The sequence below is a fragment of the Budorcas taxicolor genome, chromosome 16 (genome assembly GCF_023091745.1).
Source record: "Budorcas taxicolor isolate Tak-1 chromosome 16, Takin1.1, whole genome shotgun sequence".
NCBI lineage: Eukaryota > Metazoa > Chordata > Mammalia > Artiodactyla > Bovidae > Budorcas > Budorcas taxicolor.
In genome coordinates, this window is record NC_068925.1 from 67,957,382 (window position 1) to 67,977,709 (window position 20,328).

Below are 20,328 nucleotides of genomic sequence, written 5' to 3' on the forward strand. Positions count from 1 at the left end.
CTTCTGCAAAGTAAAGGAGCCCATCAGAAAAATGAAAAGCAACTTACAAAATGGAAGAAAATATTTGCAAACCACACACACACATATATATATATATATATATTTGCATTTATTGTTCATGCTTTTGGTGTCATATCCAAGAAGTCATTGCCAAGAACACTGTCAGGGAACTTTATTCTTATGTTTTCTTCTAGGAGTTTGTGGTTTCAGGTCTTACATTTAAGTCTTTAATACATTTTGAGTTAATTCTTTAGTATAATACTGAATTGAATACAGTTCTTGATTTTCATATGTTGAGCCAACCCTGCCCTTCTGGAATAAATTCCTGTTAGTCATGGTGCATAATATGTTTTATGTGTTGCTGGATTCACCTTACTAGTATTTTTTTGATGATTTTTATGTCTCTTTTCATAAGAAATATTGATCATAGTGTCCTTTTATTGACTCTGTCTGTCTGGTTCTGTTATCATGTTACACTGACCTCCTAGAATGATTTAAGAAGTGTTTCACTCATTCTCTGCTTTATTTTGAAAGAGTTTGTGAAGGACTCAGTTTAATCCTTAAATGTTTGGCAGAATTCACTATTAAAGCCATTCTCCAGTTTTGAGAGTATGTATGTGAAGGATTTTTTTAAAAATTATTATTAATGCAATTTGTTTTTATGTGTCTATTCAGATTTTCAGTTTCTTTTTGAGTCTCTGTCAGTAGTTTGTATCTTTCTAAGAAATTATCTATTACATCTAGGTTATAACCTAATTGTTGGCACAAAACTTTATAATATTACTGTATAATTGTAATTCTGTAAAGTTGGTAGCAATGACCCTTGTTTCTTTCCTGATCGGAGTAATTTGGTCTCCTCTTTTGTGTTGTCTTGGTCAGTTGGGCTAAAATTTTGTCTCTTTTATTGCTCTTTCAAAAAACCAGATTTTAGTTTCGTTGGTTTTCTCTTTCTTTCTATTGTCTATTTTTGCTCTATTCTTTATTATTTCCTGTATTCTGCCTGCTTGGGGTTTAGTTTACTCTTTATTATTCTGATTTCTTTAGATGGAATGTTAGGTTACTGATTTGAGTTTTTAATATAGTTGTTTACAGCTATGAATTTCACGTTTAAGTGTTGCTTTATGTGTATCCCGTAAGTTTTGGTGTGTTGTATTTTTATTTTAATTTATCTCAGGGAATTATGTAACATCTTATATGATTTCTTCTTTGAGAATCATGTTATTTAGGAGTGTGTTATTTCATTTCTACATATTTGTGAATTTCCCAACTCTTCTGTTATGATTGATTCATAATTTCATTCTGTTGTGGTTTAAAAACATACTTTGTATGATTTAATCCTTTTAAATGTCCTGAGACTTCTCTTATAGCCTCATATATGGTTTATTCTTAAAAATATTCCATGTGCACTTGAGAAGGATGTTGATTTTGCTCTTCTTGTGTGGACTATACTATCTATATCTATCTCTTGATTTATATTGTTGTTCAAGTCTTCTATTGTTGATTTTTGTCTAATTGTTATATCCATTACTGAAAGTGGAATATTGATGTCTCTGACTATTATTGTTGAATTGTCTTTCTTCCTTAGATTCTGCAAAATTTTTCTTCCATGTATCTAGAGACTCCATTGTTTTGTGAATGTGTACATTAGTTACTCAGTTGTTTCTGACTCCTTGCGACCCCATGGACTGTAGCCCATCAGGCTCCTCTGCCCATGGTATTCTCCAGGCAATAATACTGGAGTAGGTAGCCATTCATTCCCTTCTCCAGGGGATCTTCCCGACCCCGGGATTGAACCCTGGTCTCCTGCACAGCAGGCAGATTTTTGCCTGGAAAATTCCATGGACAGAGGAGCCTGGCAGGCTACAGTCCATGGGATCACAAAGGGTCAGACATGGCTGAGTGCCTAACACTTTCACTTATGGGCTTCCCTGGTGACCCAAATGGTAAAAAAAAAAAAAAAAAACCTGCCTGTTCTGCAGGAGACCTGGGTGCAATCCATGGGTCAGGAAGATCCCCTAGAGAAGGAATGGCTATCCACTCCAGTATTCTTTCTTTGAGAATTCCAAGGATAAAGGAACCTGGTGGGCTACAGTTCATGGGATTGCCAAGAGTCAGATACCACTGAATAACTGTTCTGTGAATATGTGGTTATAATTGTCATGTATTTGGGATAAATTGATACTTTGTGTCATTTAAAAATATCTTACTTGGTTGCTACTAATAATTTTTCTTTCAAAATTTGTTTTTTTTTTAATATTGGTAAAGCCTCTCCATTTTTATTTGTTTACTGTTTGCATGATATCTTTTCCATCCTTTTACTTTCAACCTATTTGTGTCTTTGAATCTAAAGTGGATCAGTTGTAGACAACATATAATTAGGTCGTTGTTTTTTTTTTTTTTTTTGCTTTTTAAATCCATTCTGCTGGTCTCTTCTGCCTTTTGCTTAGAGTGTTTAATACATTTGCATTTATTGTAATTACTGAGATGCTAGGATTTATGTCTACCATTTATATGTATGTATGTATGTGTTGTTTTTGTGTTCTTCCATTACTACCTTTTTGTGTGAAATAGATATTTTCTTGTGTACCATTTTGTTTATTTTAGTCCTCCTTTTTCCATATTTTTGAGTTTTTAGTGGGTGCCCTAAGGATTACAATTAGCATCTTAATTAATAATGTTAATACTTTGGATTAATACTAATTTAGTTTCAGTATTATAAAAACTTTGCTCCTATATAGATCCTTTCCCTTTCCCCTCCTTTGTGCTATTATAGTCATATAAATTACATCTTTATTCATCATGTGCCTATCAATATATATTTATAATTATTGATTTGTGTTATCATCTTTTAAATCAGGAAGGAGAAAATAGTGTTCTCTGTAAAATATACAGTTTTACTGACTTTACTATTAGTTACCTCGACCAGTGCTCTTTCCTTCTTTATATGTATTAAAGTCACTCTTTTTATGCAGCCTGAAGGACTTCCTTTAGTATTTTTTAAAAATTTAATTTAATGTTGTCAATCAGTGGACATTAAAGTAGGGAGATTATTGTGGATTATCTAGATGGACCCAGACACGTCATGAAAAGTAGAAAATTAAGGCAGAATTCAGAATGATGAGATGTGAGGTCTTATGACCTTCCCTATTACTAGCTTTGTAGATGGAGGAAGGTGTCCACAACTCAAGGAATATGTGTCCTCTCTAAAAGTTGAAAAGAAAGTGAAGTGAAATCGCTCAGTCTTGTCCGACTCTGCAACCCCATGGACTGTAGCCCGCCAGGCTCCTCTGTCCATGGGATTCTCCAGGCAAGATTATTGAAATGGGTTGCCATTTCCTTCTCCAGGGGATCTTCCTAAACCAGAGATCAAACCCAGGTCCCCCACATTGCAGGCAGACGCTTTATCCTCTGAACAGGCAAGGAAACAGGTTTTCCTTTGAACCCAGCAGAAAGGAAATGAGTCCTTCTGCAACTCTGATTTTAACCCAGTGAAGCCATGTTGATTTCTGACCCACAAAACTAAAATAATACACTTGTGTTGTTTAAACTACCAGGTTTGAAATAATTTGTTATGGAAGGGAAAGGAAACTAATATGGTAACTTTCCTGGACAATCTCTGTGAAGTCTGTTTTGATAGACTTTAAAATGCCTCTGGGAAAGGGACGGATTTCACTGAACAAATTTTGGGTCTGGATAGTTAAAGACAAGTCCTAGGAGTGGAGATTTCCAGAGAAAGGCCTGACAGGTCAAATAGTGAGTTTTCTAGGAATGGGGCTTTTAGGTAGCTCTTCAGTTCAGTTCAGTCTCTCAGTCGTGTCCAACTCTTTGCGACCCCATGAATCGCAGCACGCCAGGCCTCCCTGTCCATCACCAACTCCCGGAGTTCACTCAGACTCACATCCATTGAGTCCGTGATGCCATCCAGCCATCTCATCCTCTGTCGTCCCCTTCTCCTCCTGCCCCCAATCCCTCCCAGCATCAAAGTCTTTTCCAATGAGTCAACTCTTCGCATGAGGGGGCCCTCCAATATTTACTGTGCTTTTTTTCACTGTGGCTGCAGAGCTGTTTGTTTTCAAGATTACTGCTGAGGTAAGGAAAGAGTGATGGGAAGAGAGTGAGATAAAATGTTGTAAAACTCACTCTTCTTAATTGGATTTAGCTCTTTTTCTTGAATAAACACTTCTTGAATTATTGTAAGCATTTGGTTAATTCCCCGGGTAGTAAGAAAGTTGGTTTTGATAATTTTCCAATGTTCTTTTTTTTTTATGGTGGAGTGGATTTTGTGAGTCCTTATTCCGCCATTCTTGCTGACATCTAATCTTTTCTCTTTAAGTTCTCTGGTGGAATGAAAAATAGCCAAACTGCCTCATGGCTGTTATATTTCTTACTCCCACCATATTGTTTTATTGCAGCAGTTACATAGCCTGTCAAAGCCGTCAATGATCACTTTAGTCCAGCAGGCTTCAAGTTAATATTTAAATAACTATTTTGGAGCAATGTGCCATGGACTAATTATTTTTCCTTTCCAGTTGTAAAAGTCAGATAGTCATATTTAGAGGTCTTTTTTCTTTTTTTTCTTTTGCTTAAATGCCGTATCATGAGTCAGAATTCAGCAGAAAACAGAAACAATCTAAGCATTTCGAACAGGAAGATTTAATACATTGATTAGATAAATACAAATGAACTACAGGTTTGAGGGCCAGGTAGCCTCTAAACTTTGTCTTCAGGAACAACTTCCCAGAAACTAGAAATCTGATCTATAAGGTCATCTGTTTTTGAGGACAGGCTTTATTTTAAACTTGTCAAAAACCAGCTTTGTTTGTTATTCCTTTTGCTTGTTTGTTTGCTTTGGTATAGTTTTCTACTTCTATTATTTCTTTATTCCTGATTTCTTTGGGTTTATTTTATTGGTCTTTTTCTAGAATCTGAGTTGAATGCTTAGAACATTTATTTTTAGCATTTCTTCATTTTTAATATATTAATTAGAACTTTAAGATTGCCTTTGTGTAATGTACTGCTTATTGATGGCCCACAGATTTTAGTTTTAATCAGTCTCATTCTAATTAATTTTTTCTACCCATAGACATTTGTCTTGATTTCCTCTTTAATAAGCTTTTTCCCCATGTAGAGAACTTTGTAATTTTACTACTGAGTTCTGTGATTTTCTTACTATGATTTTTTAAATTGTGGTATAAATACCTTATTGAGAGTTTTTGTGACCTAATATATAATCTGTTTTGAAAATATTCTGTTGCCATTTGAAAATAATATGTATTCTTTGTTAACAATAAATACACAAATAACATGTGTGTGTATAAACATATATTAGTTCAGTTCAGTCACTCAGTCATGTCCGACTCTTTGTGACCCCATGAACCACAGCACGCCAGGCATCCCGGTCCATTACCAACTCCCGGAGTCCACCCAAACCCATGTCCATTGAGTCGGTAATGCCATCCCACCATCTCATCCTCTGTCGTCCCCTTCTCCTCCTGCCCTAAATCTTTCCCAGCATCACGGTCTTTTCCAATGAGTCAGCTCTTCACATCAAGTGGCCAAAGTATTGGAGTTTCAGCTTCAACATCGGTCCTTCGAATGAACACCCAGGACTGATCTCCTTTAGGATGGACTGGTTGGATCTCCTTGTAGTCCAAGGGACTCTCAAGAATCTTCTCCAACACCACAGTTCAAAAGCATCAATTCTTCGGCACTCAGCTTTCTTTATAGTCCAACTCTCACATCCATACATGACCACTGGAAAAACTGTAGCCTTGACTAGACAGACCTTTGTTGGCAAAGTAATGTCTCTGCTTTTTAATATGCTGTCTAGGTTGGCCATAACTTTCCTTCCAAGGAGTAAGTGTCTTTTCATTTCATGGCTGCAGTCACCATCTGCAGTGATTTTGGAGCTCAGAAAAATAAAGTCAGACACTGTTTGCACTGTGTCCTCATCTAGTTGCCATAGAGTGATGGGACTGGATGCTATGATTTTAGTTTTCTGAATGTTGAGCTTTAAACATATATATGTTTGGGTAATTTTAGCTTTCAAATTCTCTAGAACTTTATTTTGTGTTTCACTATGTAGTTAATTTCTAAGAAATACTATGATATACTACTTTTAGATTTTTCAAATTTTCTCTCCTTTTTTATTTATAATTTTGCTTTTTTATTCAATGCATAAAGCATTATCATTATAGTGGATTCTTTCTGAATTACAACAGCTCAGTCAGTAGAAAGCATTATTTTTGCCTTGTATACCAGTTTTTCAGAAATTGATATCTCCCTTATTTTTCTGGTATATCTCTGTCTAGCTCTTTACTGTCAACATTTTTACAGTTGTTTTGCTTGTGCTTTTTAATTAAAAAAAAAAACACACATGTTAACCCTCAGATAGTCTTAACTCTTTCTGTATTGACCAAGAAAATTAACTCATTCACATTTATGTTCTTGATTTACATATTTGATTTTATTTCTACCATCTTATTTAGTTCTGATCATTTTTCTTATTCCCTTGCCTCCTTTCCCCTTTCTGTTTTTGCTAGGTTAATGGATCAATTATTTAATTGGATATGGGGTGGAGGTGAGGGGCTCTGGTGCATTGGATAAGTTAAATTTATCAAATCTTTAAAATGTTTTTTATATAAACCCCGAAGTTAACATATACCTAGCATCTTTTCCAAATAAGAGAAAACCTCCAGTTTACTTGCAATTTTGTTTTTCCTCACATCCCTCCTGCATTCCTTAAGATAGGAGATGTAGGGCTTTGCTATTCCAAGTTGTCTTTACTTTTACCCTAAGCCTCTTAAACTTTTTGTGTTCCTACTTTATAAATACATGGTCTAGTCACTAAATCATGTCCAACTCTTGCAACCCCATGGGCTGTAGCCTGCCAGGCTCCTCTATCCATGGGATTTCTCAGGCAAGAATACTGAAGTAGGTTGCCGTTTCTTCAGAGGATCATCCCAACCCAGGGATCGAACCGATTTCTCTTGCATTGCAGATGGTCTCCTGCACTGCAGGCGGATTTTTTACCTCTGAGCCACCAGGGATGCCTCACATTAAAACTAAAGCAGCATTATCTATGATTATTTAAAGTTGAAAATGTAGCTTTCTGTTTTATTTTACTAACTGTTGTAACTTTTCTATCAAAAAAGATAAGTGATTCTAATTTCTCTGAAATGATTTAAGATAGTACTGTTCTCAGGTAGTCAGGCTTCCCTGGTGGCTCAGAGAGTAAAGAATCTGCCTGCAACACGCGAGACTTGGGTTCATTCCCTGGGTTGGGAAGATCCCCTGGAGAAGGGCATGGCAACCCACTCCAGTATTCTTTCCTGGAGAATCCCCTTGGACCAAGGAGCCTGGTGGGGTACAGTCCATGGGGTTGCAAACAGCTGGACACGACTGAGTGACTAAGCACAAGGTTAAGTCAGATATTTTGAGAAATACTGATGTTCTTCACTGGAAGAGTTCAAATACATTAGATTACTTCTTGGTAAAGGCAGTTCATCATCAGACTAATCAGATTTATTGAAATTAAAAATACTCCCTTAACTTTGTTTTACTACTCTGCTAATGTATGTATCCAAGGCTTTTCAATTATGGGCCTAGATTAATAGATGATCCAAAAAACCTTGTAAGATCTTTTACATCCTATTTTCAATGCTGCTTAATAGTATCCCTCTGCCCATGGGGATTCTCCAGGCAAGAATACTGGAGTGGGTTGCCATGCCCTCCTCCAGGGGATCTTCCCAACGCAGGGATTGAACCCAGGTCTCTGGCTTGCAGTCAGATTCTTTACCATCTGAGCCACCAGGGAAGCCCCGCTCAATAGTGTACCTTAGATTTATTCCAAATATATCATTGTATATAAGTGAAAGAAAGAAAGGGAAAAAGAAAGAAATGACAAGTCCCAGTCAGGAAACTATTTCAGTTTAATACCCTATTTCTGTGTGCTAGCTACCTCTTTGGGCTTCTTGCAGAACCACCCAGCCTGGAGGATGCAGGGAAGATGCTGAATGAGACCGTGGTGGTGAACAGCCCCGTACAGCTGGAGTGTAAGGCAGCTGGAACTCCCACGCCTGGTATGCTTGTTTTCAGACTCTGTAACTTACCAGCGTTTTAAGATTTCTGTGAATTGCTAAATCGGTTTATAAGGATACTATAGTAATTGCTAATGAAGAAAATATTATAGAATGCATTTCAAATGTAAAACACTGATTAGGAAATCATTTGGTGGGTGATAGTTTTGAATTTTCATTGCTTTTAGCTCCATGAAATAATTTACCCATTTAAATAATGTACAGATATGTGAATAATTGCCTTACTGTCCTTACTGTGGTAACAAAACTCACAATGTCATTTTATATACATTTATGCTGAAAATATACTTTTAATCTAGTCTAAGTTGATCATGAACCATTCATTTGATGAGACTGTTATTGTATCGATTCTCATCACTGGTAAGTTATTCATATGAATCGATAATAATATAAAATTTTTGAGGCTAATAGTGTGTTTGGTTTTGATTAGAAGTGTAAACAAAATTTTTGTAGATGAGAGGCATATATTGTACACGAGAAGAAATATAGTTGATTAAAAGTTTGCTCTCAGACAAATAGTGATACATTAGAGAAAATGTAAAGAATATCATTTTTTTACAAATTCACTTCAAGACACTTATATTGGCCTGACTGTTCATAATTTTTTAATGTTTACCTCCTTCCTCCTAAAAATCAACCTTAAATATTTAAACAGATTAGAGTGATAAGCATAAGAATAAAGCAGTTGTTACTATTGTAGTTAACCTCTAATTCAGTGTGTATATTGAGTTTTTTAAATTTATTTTTTATTGAAGGATAATTTTTTAAAGAAACATTTAAATAGACGGGCTTCTCTTCTCTTCTCCTTGCAGCTATTACATGGTACAAAGATAATCATCCACTATCAGTTTCCAGTAGTGCGACTTTCCTGAACAGAGGACAGATCATCAATATTGAAAGTGCGCAGATCACAGATGCTGGCATATATAAATGTGTGGCCATCAACTCAGCTGGAGCAACCGAGTTATTTTACAGTCTGCAGGTCCATGGTTAGTGCCGCTACTAGACTGATCCAGGGTGAAGAAGCATTCAAGACGATCAAGTGCATCTATAAAATTCTAGTGTTGATATTTAACAGAATGTGTTATTGTCATCTTTATTTAAGGATGCAGTGTTCTAAAACTGATAAGTATTAACCTTTTTGATTCCTATTAAATGCTCTGTTTTCACATGCTGCTGAACTTTTTTGCTTTAGTTAAACTGTTCAGAATAGTCATCAACTATCTTATCAGCTAATGACAGTAGCCCTGTTGGTCAGTATTGTCTATCAGAATCTTAAGTTCAGGAAATGTTTTCAAGTTTTTTCCTCTAATAGTGCTTTTAAGAGGAGTTCATAGTTAACATACTAGAGTGGATACAGTGGAGGGAAACAGGTATACACACACCAACCTGGAAGTCAAGAAATACTTCCAGGAAAATGGAAAACACATTACTATGGACAGAGCGCATAGTTGTTATTATTCTGAGATGAAATATTCTGTGATGTTAGCATGCCTTACTTTTGTTTACTTTTTTATTCCTTTTCAGTGCCCCCGTCAATTTTTGGCAGCAATGACATGGTGGCAGTGGTGGTTAATAACCTGGTGAGGTTAGAGTGTGAAGCCAGAGGCATCCCGGCCCCAAGTCTGACCTGGCTGAAAGATGGGAGCCCTGTCACTAGTTTCGTTAATGGGATACAGGTACTCCATGTCATTTCTTAAGGCAAATCTACCATCTCACTATTCAGTCCATGAAGTCTGAACCATAAAAGGAACTGGCAGAAGAAGGATTCACAAATGTTATCCAAAAATGTACATATATACATCTATAAATATGGACACACAACTGGGATTTCTAGACAGTTCATTAAAAGCTCAGTATGTCTAAGAGTTCCCTTATCTCATATATAGTTCTGTATTTTGACTGTTGTTTTAGGTACATCTGCTTCTGTATTCCCACTGTCTGGTATGACCGTAAGAGATACCCCATACAAAGAAATGTTCATCAATGACAGAAGCAAGAATTTCCTGGTAGAAGTTATATTTAAATTTCTGAAAATCATAATGAATCAGAGAACCATCTAGAGTGTAGTCACTTCTACTAAAACATCATATCAAGAAAAATGGAAAAAGACAACATCATGAGAAATGAAATTTGAGTCTGAGAACAAAATTTAAGTACTTTGCACTGACTCAAAATTTGAGATACAAAAAGACATATATCCCATTTAAAGTGTACTTTAATTTTGTTTTGCCTTCAAGAAGGCATAGTTATTCCACCCTTCTGTTTCTTGAGCTTTTCTTGAAAATCCTTTGCTTGCGGAATTTGGGATCATAGACTATCCAGAGTTAATGTCAGTATTTTTGAGGTACAGCTATGTCAATGGAATAAAAGGGCTATGAGTGTGACTAATTAATTTGACTGCTATTACAGTGTTAATTTTAACTTCTTAATTGTTCTCCCAAGGAAAAATTAGGAGGAGGATTAACTCCTCTTATTCCCACTTCTCATCGTTCTCCCCTGGTGGCTTTCTCTCTTTCTGTAGTAAGCATAGATAAAGTTGAATCTTCACTTGATCATGTATGTGGAGAGTTGTTTTCAAGTGATTATTGCCAGCTTTGGTTCTATTTTCTGTTCTCCTCCATGGAGAAAATGAGGAGATTGAATGATGCTTGCTCTCTTTAAAATATCCAGGTAGAAATCCTTCTAGAGGCAAATGTTTGATTGATTAAACTCAGAAAATAATTGAAAAAGTATGTTTATGCCTACCCTTCTCAGGAGCCATGTTGGCTATTTAGTGTTCTGTTCTTTCATAGGTTCTGTCTGGGGGCCGCATCCTAGCATTGACCAGTGCACAGATCAGTGATACCGGGCGATACACCTGTGTGGCAATAAATGCTGCCGGGGAGAAACAAAGGGACATTGACCTCAGAGTATATGGTGAGACATTTTAATGGTTATTTCTGCTCTGAAATAGCTGTGTTTAAGTCCTGAGATCATTGACATAGTTGAGTGTTTTTGACAATGGAGAGCTATGAACAATGGAAGTGAAGTTATAAGGTTAACAGAATCAGTTTCCCCCTTTCTGCCTCATATTTGACTTTGACTGATTTTCCCTTTTTGAACTTCTGAGAATGAAAATGCATACAAAGATATGATCTTCTCACTAAAGCAAGTTCCTCTTCAAGTAGCTCTCGATCAATTCTATTTGAAGCCTAGATTTCCTTACCTTTTAATTATGTGTACAATCAGCATATTTTATAGTTAATACTATGTCTATGAATTAAAGGATTATTTGGGAAGCAAAAGTTGAATGTAAATTAGGCAAAATTCAAGTTGTTTTTCCTACCTGTGATGCAGCTGTAATATACAAAAGGAAAGGTCTGATTCTGTCACACCAAAAAGCCCCCAAGATGAAATTGCGGTCTCATTGGCCTCCATTCATAGATTACACTTGTCATTTCACATTTTAGTATACCTTTGCATTTAGGACTTTTTCAGGTTTGTTTTTTTTCTTTTTAGTGTCTCATTTGCATTATATTTTTGCTTCCTGGAATAATGGATTTGTTTCTTCTGTGTCCCTCAAAGAGTATCTGTTTAATGCAGGCCTTTTCTTCTAGATCCTACCTCAGTTCTAAAGAATTCATTCCTTTTAAAATAAATATTTAAAAATGTATTATTTTTTTAACCTCCAGGCCATGTGAATTGATGTGCCTTTTTGAATTCGCCAAAAACAGAGTCATCACAAATAACTGACTTTGACTCAATAAGTCTTAATTTTTTTTAATTAAAAGGCCCCTTGTGACAACATAGATACCATACATATCTAATTAAGCTAAAAAACCCCAGTTGGCATCAATAAACTATCCGTAATTTGTATGCATCCCCCATTTTTGTTGCTTCTGCAGTTGACATGTGTGGGTATTCAGCCTCCAGGTTTGTTGGTGCTCTTTGTCTGAGATAACAGAGATTCTAAAATGCGCAATCGCAAGAAACTCCTTCCCTTATTGGATCACTTTTATGCTTTATGAAGAATTGGAATGTTTCCAGTCTAAACTGTTTTTAGAGGATGATTCATCAGTTTAAGTTTGTGACACAATAGCTCCTTTAGTCATGAGCAAGCCAAGCCCAGGATTGCCATTGGTATTCACTGGGTTTTAGTTAACACTGAAAATCTGGCCTTGGCTGTTTCCATTTCTGCATTGATTAATGTCAAAAGTGGACTTGAGAGGTGATAGAGAGTTGATATTTTCCAGGAGTTATGAAGATGTGCATGACTATTCTTTAAGATTTTGTTAAGATACTCTCATACAAGTCTTTTAGTCCAGAAACCAGACTCCCTCTGTAGTAAAAGTCAAGAGGCTAGCTGACATGAACGTGTGTTTGAAAATGTGTGTGTTTAGTAGCTTGCTACGCTTATATATTTCACATGTTAATGAAGTGTCAAGTTAAAACATTTAAATTTGAAATTAGCCTCCAATCTACCCTCTACTATTTATATTATGCCCCTGCATTAGATTCCTAAATTTGTGGTATTAACTTTGGCAATCTCGGGTTGGTTTGTTGCTCATGGCCAAAGATAAGTTCAGATTCACATTATAGAGTGTAGGGGTGTAAAAGGAGCACATACTGGATAAAATAGCTATCCCTACAGTTACAAGAATAGTAACCGTTTCTCCTTGGTATAAATTTGGAGGATGCTTTACTGTATTCTGAAGTGCTGAAACGAGAGAATTGAGTTTTTATTTTTTTTCTTTATTATTATTTTTTAATATAAATTTATTTTAATTGGAGGTTAATTACTTTACAATATTGTATTGGTTTTGCCATACGTCAACATGAATCCGCCACAGCTATACACGTGTTCCCCATCCTGAAACCCCTCCCTCCTCCCTCCCCGTACCATCCTTCTGGGTCGTCCCAGTGCACCCAGCCCCAAGCACCAGTATGATGAGAATTGAGTTTTTAAATGATTTCGATTCCTGCAGTACCTTTCCTTTAACCTGAATCTCAGAGAGCTTTCTTAGCAATCACACATTCCCCAGCATCTCCACAAGCATAACCCCATGGCAATTCTGACTTGATTACTTACATGTCACAGGCATAATGCACAGGATGAGAAAGAGGCCCAATATACCCGTTCCTAAGCAATGTGACTGCAAAGCAGAATAGAGATATCATCTAAGAAACCCAGGAATCTAAAGGGTGGAAGCTTTTCTCTTCTCAGACTAAACAAAAAGTTGGAAATGAAAGACAGGGCAGAAAAAAATAGATGGGCTTTGGTAATATGTATCCTCAACTATGATTAGATTTACTTTAATTTATGTTAAGGAACAAACACTCTTTTGTTTTTATATTTTTCCTCTCAGTGTTAAAAACTTGATTTCCTTTGGAGCTTGACTCACTCACTTAGCTGTGAGAAAAGTAATTAAAGGAAAACTATTTGGAAATTAACATTCCGCTCTCTTGAATTATTTCTGACATTTACGTCTATAAGCAGTCCTAAAGAATCCATGCTCTTTTATAAAGTCTACAAGTAATCTAAGATAAACATGTTTTACATAGTCATGGGGCTTCCCTTGTGGCTCAGCTGGTAAAGAATCCACCTGCAACGCCGGAGACCTGTGTTCAAACCCTGAGTTGGGAAGATCCCCTGGAGAAAGAAAAGGCTACCCACTACAGTATTCTGGCCTAGAGAATTCCATGGACTGTATGGACTCCAGTATTCTGGCCTGGAGAATTGTATGGGGTTGCAAAGAGTCAGACATGACTGAGCGACTTTCACTCACACAGTCATGGTACATTTTTATCCAGAGACCAGACTTTTCCTGAAATTATTTCCAAGCTATGAAATATGCTCTTCTATTTAGGACTCTTTATGCAAAGTCTGGTGAAGATATATATTTTTTCATAATAGAAGATGGCACTCGTGCTCATTTTGCTGAGATTATAGAAGTTTTCATCTCAGACTAGTCACGTATCTTTTTCTGTTGTCTCACATGTTAAAAATAATCCCACTCTTTTCTGTCACCGTAGATAAATTTAAGCTGATGGAGAGCCAGTATCTGTGTGTGCTATTAAATTCAGCAGAATGGACATCACAGATCTCTGCCCAAATGCTCCACTGGTCTGTTCCAACCATTGTGCATGAAATTTCTTTTGTTAGCATCAATTCCTTTGGGTTTAGCGCAAGTCCTGCATCCAGAAAAAGCATAAGAAAGTACCCTCTAGTTTGTATGCCTTTTCCTGTGTAGCAGAGAAATCTCCTGGATACAGAAAAACATGTTATTAGCTAAAATCCACAGGAAAAAACATGTTACTAGCTAAAGTCCATTGTCATTTTGCCACATGCAGCGGTGTCAAGTCAGATGCAATGGCTAACGGGCTGTTAAAATGTTCTTTACACAAGCACCGTATTCCTCCCCATGCATTTGGAAAAATCCTTTAGGATTCATTTCAGTGAAACTTTGCCTTTCTTGTAAAAACAAAAACAAAAAACTACAAATATGGCATGTTTCTTACAATCCTAAATAGTTATAGAATTTAGTGAGAAATGGCCGGGCAAATTCCCCTTTGTGCTTTTTTGGAGTCGCCCTTTAATAACAGACCTGATTTCGGTATTAGTTCATGTTTTTAAATTATTATAAATACAGGCCTGAAAGAGGCCTTGAGAGCTTATGAAGCCCACCCTCTCATTCTTGGCAGGGCTCTACCTAGACCATCTAAGACAAATGATTGTTTACTCTATTTTTTAATATACCCAAGGGAAGGCGATTCCTTAAACTCCTCCAAGAACATACTTCAGCATCTGACAAGCCTTATAGCCAGGGAATTCTCATTTTAATCTCATTAAAATTTCAACTCATTTCTTCTTTTTATGTAGCTATGTGTTGTGCAGCTGGTCACTGATTTAGTTATCCCACATGGCCTTTATTCCATAGAATCATGTTATTTCACATACGGTCTTATCTCTCACCCATCTTATATTTTGCACGCTGAGAGGTGGGACAGGATGATCCCTTTCAACTCGATTTTTATTTTGCCTCTATGTGTACGAAATTTATTTTATTTTGCAAAAAAATATATAAATGAGCATCAAAAATATATTTGCTTTTAATTCATTGTTATTTCCAAAATATTTCATGAGTGATTTAATACTTTGAAAATCTTAAGGGGTGACTTCGAGTTCAAGAAGTTTCTTAAATGGGCACTTGGTGAGAACTTCCAGTTCTAAAACTTTTTTGCACGAAGAGTTAGTGAAAAACTATTTTTGTTCAACAGGAACACTTTAATCAGTGATTTATGAACACTTGATTCTGAACCAAGTGATGCAAAGAGGGTATGCTAGAATTACTGTGATCCTACATCTTAAAAGGACTAATAAAGTTATTCAGTATATGTCCTGATGATGAATAAAGATAAGCAGTGTGCTGGCCTCTTTTATCCTGAGGGAAAACCCATCTTTCACTTAGTTGCACCAAATATTATGGGAGAAGAACAGAACGTCTCTGCCCTCATTAGCCAAGCTGTGGAGTTGCTATGTCGAAGTGATGCTATTCCCCCACCGACTCTGACCTGGCTAAAAGATGGCCGCCCCTTGTTGAAGAAGCCAGGTCTCAGTGTTACTGAAAATGGCAGTGTGCTGAAGGTAAGGCTAGAGACTCATTTACTTCTTCTATTTCTAAGATCATCGCTTTAATATTACTCCTATCAAAACAGTGCACTGTTAAACTTTATAAGTATCCTACTAAATTTATCCTCTAAAAGTCTAGGAACCCTTTTGAGGTTTGTGATATTTTTTCTAATGTATGCCTAGTAAGATTTAAATATTTAAATGTCAATTCATATTTGAAGGCAGAAGCCATTCAAAAAATGCTTCTAGCAAAATATGATAGAAACATTCTAAGGAATGCATCATTTCAGTCATCCAACCAATCAGCGAATACCCATTCTAGGTGCTCTGCACAGGGATGCAATAAAGAGTGACACATTTATGCAAAATTTTCCAATTCTATATAAATATGTATATCCTATATATATATACATATAAAATTATTTCCAATTTTATATAATATATGAAAATCTAGCAGCCTAATTGAAAAATGCAGCTAAGTGTTATAAGGCTCTAAGTTACTTACCCAGTGGATGATACAGACAGTACATTTGGGAAAGATAGCAAAAAGTAAGGTTATGGTTGCCTAGAATAGTCTTGGATGGCTATTTGGCTTTTTATGGGGAGATGGGACAAAAGACCTGATTGTGACCAGCAAGTAAACTCACGATACTGAAACAATTTAACAAAGTAAATTTTGGAAATACTGTTGACAGGGCTGATTTGAGTGAAATAAGAACTAAAATGGAAGGTCAGCCTAAGGAATTAGGATTCAGGAAGCTAACAGGCCACTGGAATGTTTATAAAATCCTCATAATAACCCTATGTAGAATTGAGAGAATGGCTAAGTAATCTGCCCACAGTTACTAAGTGGCAGAAATGGGATTTGAATATAAAAGTATAACTTCAGAATCCATGCTACTAACCACTATACCACATGGCTTCTTGATAAAAGAAAGTTTTCACTGTCAAACAGAGTCTTGAGAAGTGAATGAAAATTGTCAGCATGAAGGGAAGCTAAGAAACTTCCACAAGTAGAAGTATAAGAGAGAGTGGGAGGGAGCGTGAATGTGTGTATCAGAGGCAAGAGAATGGACTCTTTCAAAATTACAGTCCTGTAATGATGGAGTCACTGATGGAGGAAGTGAGATAAGTCAGTTGAGTTACAGAGGGAAAATAAAGGCCAAAAGTGCTGCCTTTTCTCAGAAGCAGAGCCTAGAGTTCTAGAAAGCAGCTAGAATTCTCAAACCTCAGCACTGACTGAATGATGGAGGGAGATGATTATATTAACATAAGTCCCAGCACTGCTCAGGGAGAGCTGTACTTGATTAGAACTGTCTTAGCGATTTCAGTGAGTGGAGGAGTTCATTTCTTCAGAGCACAGATCCCAGTGGAGTTGGGAAGCCAGGAGAGAGGGAATGAAGAAATCCTGGGGTCCACTGAATCTCCACCAACAAGGCCACCCAGGCACCCTGGAATGTATGGGTCCAGAGGAAGGGATGTAGGGAGAAGACTTCTTGGAAATGAGAACTAGTGAAGACTAAATACTTTCAGTGATGACTGCAACTCCAATGATTCACCCTCGTTTGAATATTCTAGCAATTTATTTCAAAGTTAGCTGTCAATTATATATTATTTGTTATACCTCTTATAGTATCTTATATTATTTACACCTTGTTTATCATTAAACTCTTTTTTATATTCACATGCTTTATATTATCAGCTAGATTGCAAACTCAAGGCAGAAACCATATGTTACGCTATATTTCTTAGTATCTTCTATCTGTAGTACCTAGTACAAGATTCTCAATAACTGCTGAAAGGTCTGTGAATAAATGATGGATAAGTATTCATGTATGTTGCAGATAAATCTATGGAAAATATTTACTGATACTCAATTATCTACCAAGCACCAAACTTGGTACTAGGAGTTTAAGACTAATTGAGTATAATGGTTGACTTGAAGGAGCTTTTAAACGTCATATAGAAGAAAGCAATAGAGTAAGGGTGTTATTTTACTGAAGAGTGTCCTGGACATATAAAAATTGTATATTTAAAGCCATAAATAACTCATTCAAAGGTTAATTGTGGGGTTTTTTTTGGTGCTATTTTATCTTAATCATATTTAAAAGACCTTTCTAGACCTTCAACCACTAAAGTTAATGAGATTAAAACAAGGTATGATGTAAGTGATAATTGTTGAATCTTGATAAGTGTTGAATGTGGGTAATCAGCATATAGCTATCAATTTTATTGGATTTGCCAAAAAGTTCATTTGAGTTTTTCATAACATCTTAAGTAAAAAATAGACCAAACTTTTTGGCTAACCCAATACTATTTTCTCAACTTTTTATGTTTGAAAACCTTCAGAACAAATGAAAAATCAGATATCACAAGCAACATTAATATAAAACCCCAATTAATTACAAAATATAAACTGTGGTTTCAAAGCATGATTTTGGTTTTAGATTGAAGATGCTCAGGTTCAAGATAGTGGTCGCTACACTTGTGAAGCCACAAATGTTGCAGGAAAAACTGAGAAGAACTATAATGTCAACATTTGGGGTAAGTGAGATCAGCCCTTAAATGATTCAGCTTGTGGTCTGACCTTTCATTGTTTGTATCAGTTCTTAAACTGACAACCACATAAATAATACATAGATGATATTAATTAATATGTTTAAATGATGCTGAGTTGTCCTGAATATCAGCTTACATACTTAATTCAAGGGCAACTAAATAGATTTCCTGAACCTAAGTATGTAGATCACTGTAACTTTGATGTTCTCCTCTCCTGACTGATTAACATGCCCTCTAGCTTCTAGAGCCAGGATATGCTAATGATTGAGCATTCTTCGTGAGCAGAGAGCATGTTGGTTAATTGAAAATGTCAGAAGGTCAAATTATGTATGTGAATTTAGCCTGTGAGAAAGACAAAGAGCACGTGCAGTTGGGGAGAGAGATGAGGTTACTCTGCTGACGAATGTGAAATGCTATACTCACTTGAAGTTTTAATAAATTAGTAAGATAATTTGTTTGTTACTAAGATAGTTTTTAGGAATAATTGCAACTTTTATGTTAGCTGTGGTTGTCTGCCAGTTGTTAAAAAGTGTTCCCGTTTCCCAAATAATCAACTTTTAAGTACTTGTTTACATTCATTTATAACATACTAAGCACTATTAATTTTGATTATATTTGTTTAAACATTTTAATTATTGAGGTAATGACATGAAATATAACTTTGATTATAGAAGTTAATTAAAAACCACATTTTAAAATAAAAATAAGTAGAGAAAGTAATCTGATTCCAATGGAGAACAACTATTGTTTAAAACTACGCATTTACTTAGAGAATAGCTTAATTATAAATCGTTATTATCATTTTTAAAAAATCTTGAAAATTATGAGAAGTGTAATCATTTATCCTATAAAGGAATTCCTTTACTTTTAAATACTAAAATTTATTATGTACTAAATTTATATTTATTACATATTAGTTGCATATTGGGCTTCCTAGGTGGCTCAGTGGTAAATAATCCACCTGCCAAACAGGAAAAGCAGGATCAATCCCAGTGTCAGGAAGATCCTCTGGAGGGGAAATGGCAACCCATTCCAGTATTCTTGAATGGGAAATTCCATGGACAGAGAAGCCTGGCGGACTGTAATTCATGGGGTTGCAAAAGAGTCAGACACAACTTAGTGACTAAACAACAAGTTACATATTATTAACTTCTCTTCCTACTTCTTTCCATCCTTTTTCTCCCTCTATGTTTCCTTTACTTCCCTTCTCTTATTTCTCTCAAGTGGGAAAAATATTCATATACGTCCCAACATGGACAAGACACTGCTAAGTGTTATCAAGTAAAGGTTGAAAAAAGAAGTGAAAAGGAAAAATCCGGAGTGATGATCAATTAGAAAGTGAGGTGAAGAATTCACTTTTTAAAAATTGTACAACAAAATATAATTTTATTTTTAGTTCTTTATATTTCTAAAGTTTACTATATTGAAATACAGTTGATTTATCAGTCAGTTCAGTTCAGTCACTCAGTCGTGTCCGACTCTTGGCGACCCCATGGACTACAGCACGCCAGGCCTCCCTGTCCATCACCAACTCCTGGAGTTTACTCAAACTCATGTCCATTGAGTCGGTGCTGCCATCCAACCATCTCATCCTCTGTCGTCCCCTTCACCTCCTGCCCCCAATCCCTCCCAGCATCAGAGTCTTTTCCAATGAGTCACTTCTTTGCATCAGGTGGCCAAAGTATTGGAGCTTCAGCATCAGTCTTTGCCATGAATAGTCAGGACTGATTTCCTTTAGGATAGACTGGTTGGATCTCCTTTCAGTCCAGGGGACTCTCAAGAGTGTTCTCCAACGCCACAGTTCAAAAGCATCAATTCTTCAGTGCTCAGCTTTCTTTATGGTCCAACTCTCAAGTCCATACCTAACTACTGGAAAAACCATAGCTTTGACTAGATGGACCTTTGTCAGCAAAGTAACATCTCTGCTTTCTAATATGCTGTCTAGGTTGGTCATAGCTTTTCTTCCAAGGAGCAAGCATCTTTTAATTTCATGGCTTATTGCTTAGAGAGAGTAAAAAGAATATGTATAGAAGAGTACTGTGCAGAATGACTCTCACA

General features: G+C 36.1%; 1 protein-coding gene across 1 annotated transcript in view; it reads left to right on the plus strand.

Annotated features, from left to right (window-relative positions):
* HMCN1 (hemicentin 1) overlaps positions 1–20,328 on the plus strand; it is a 537,345-nt gene that overhangs the window by 337,473 nt on the left and 179,544 nt on the right. The window contains exons 37-42 of the mRNA XM_052653879.1: positions 7,980–8,081; positions 8,912–9,088; positions 9,627–9,778; positions 10,895–11,018; positions 15,551–15,726; positions 18,159–18,255. Of these exons, the coding sequence (XP_052509839.1) occupies positions 7,980–8,081; positions 8,912–9,088; positions 9,627–9,778; positions 10,895–11,018; positions 15,551–15,726; positions 18,159–18,255 (828 nt within the window). The remainder of the gene's footprint in view (positions 1–7,979; positions 8,082–8,911; positions 9,089–9,626; positions 9,779–10,894; positions 11,019–15,550; positions 15,727–18,158; positions 18,256–20,328) is intronic.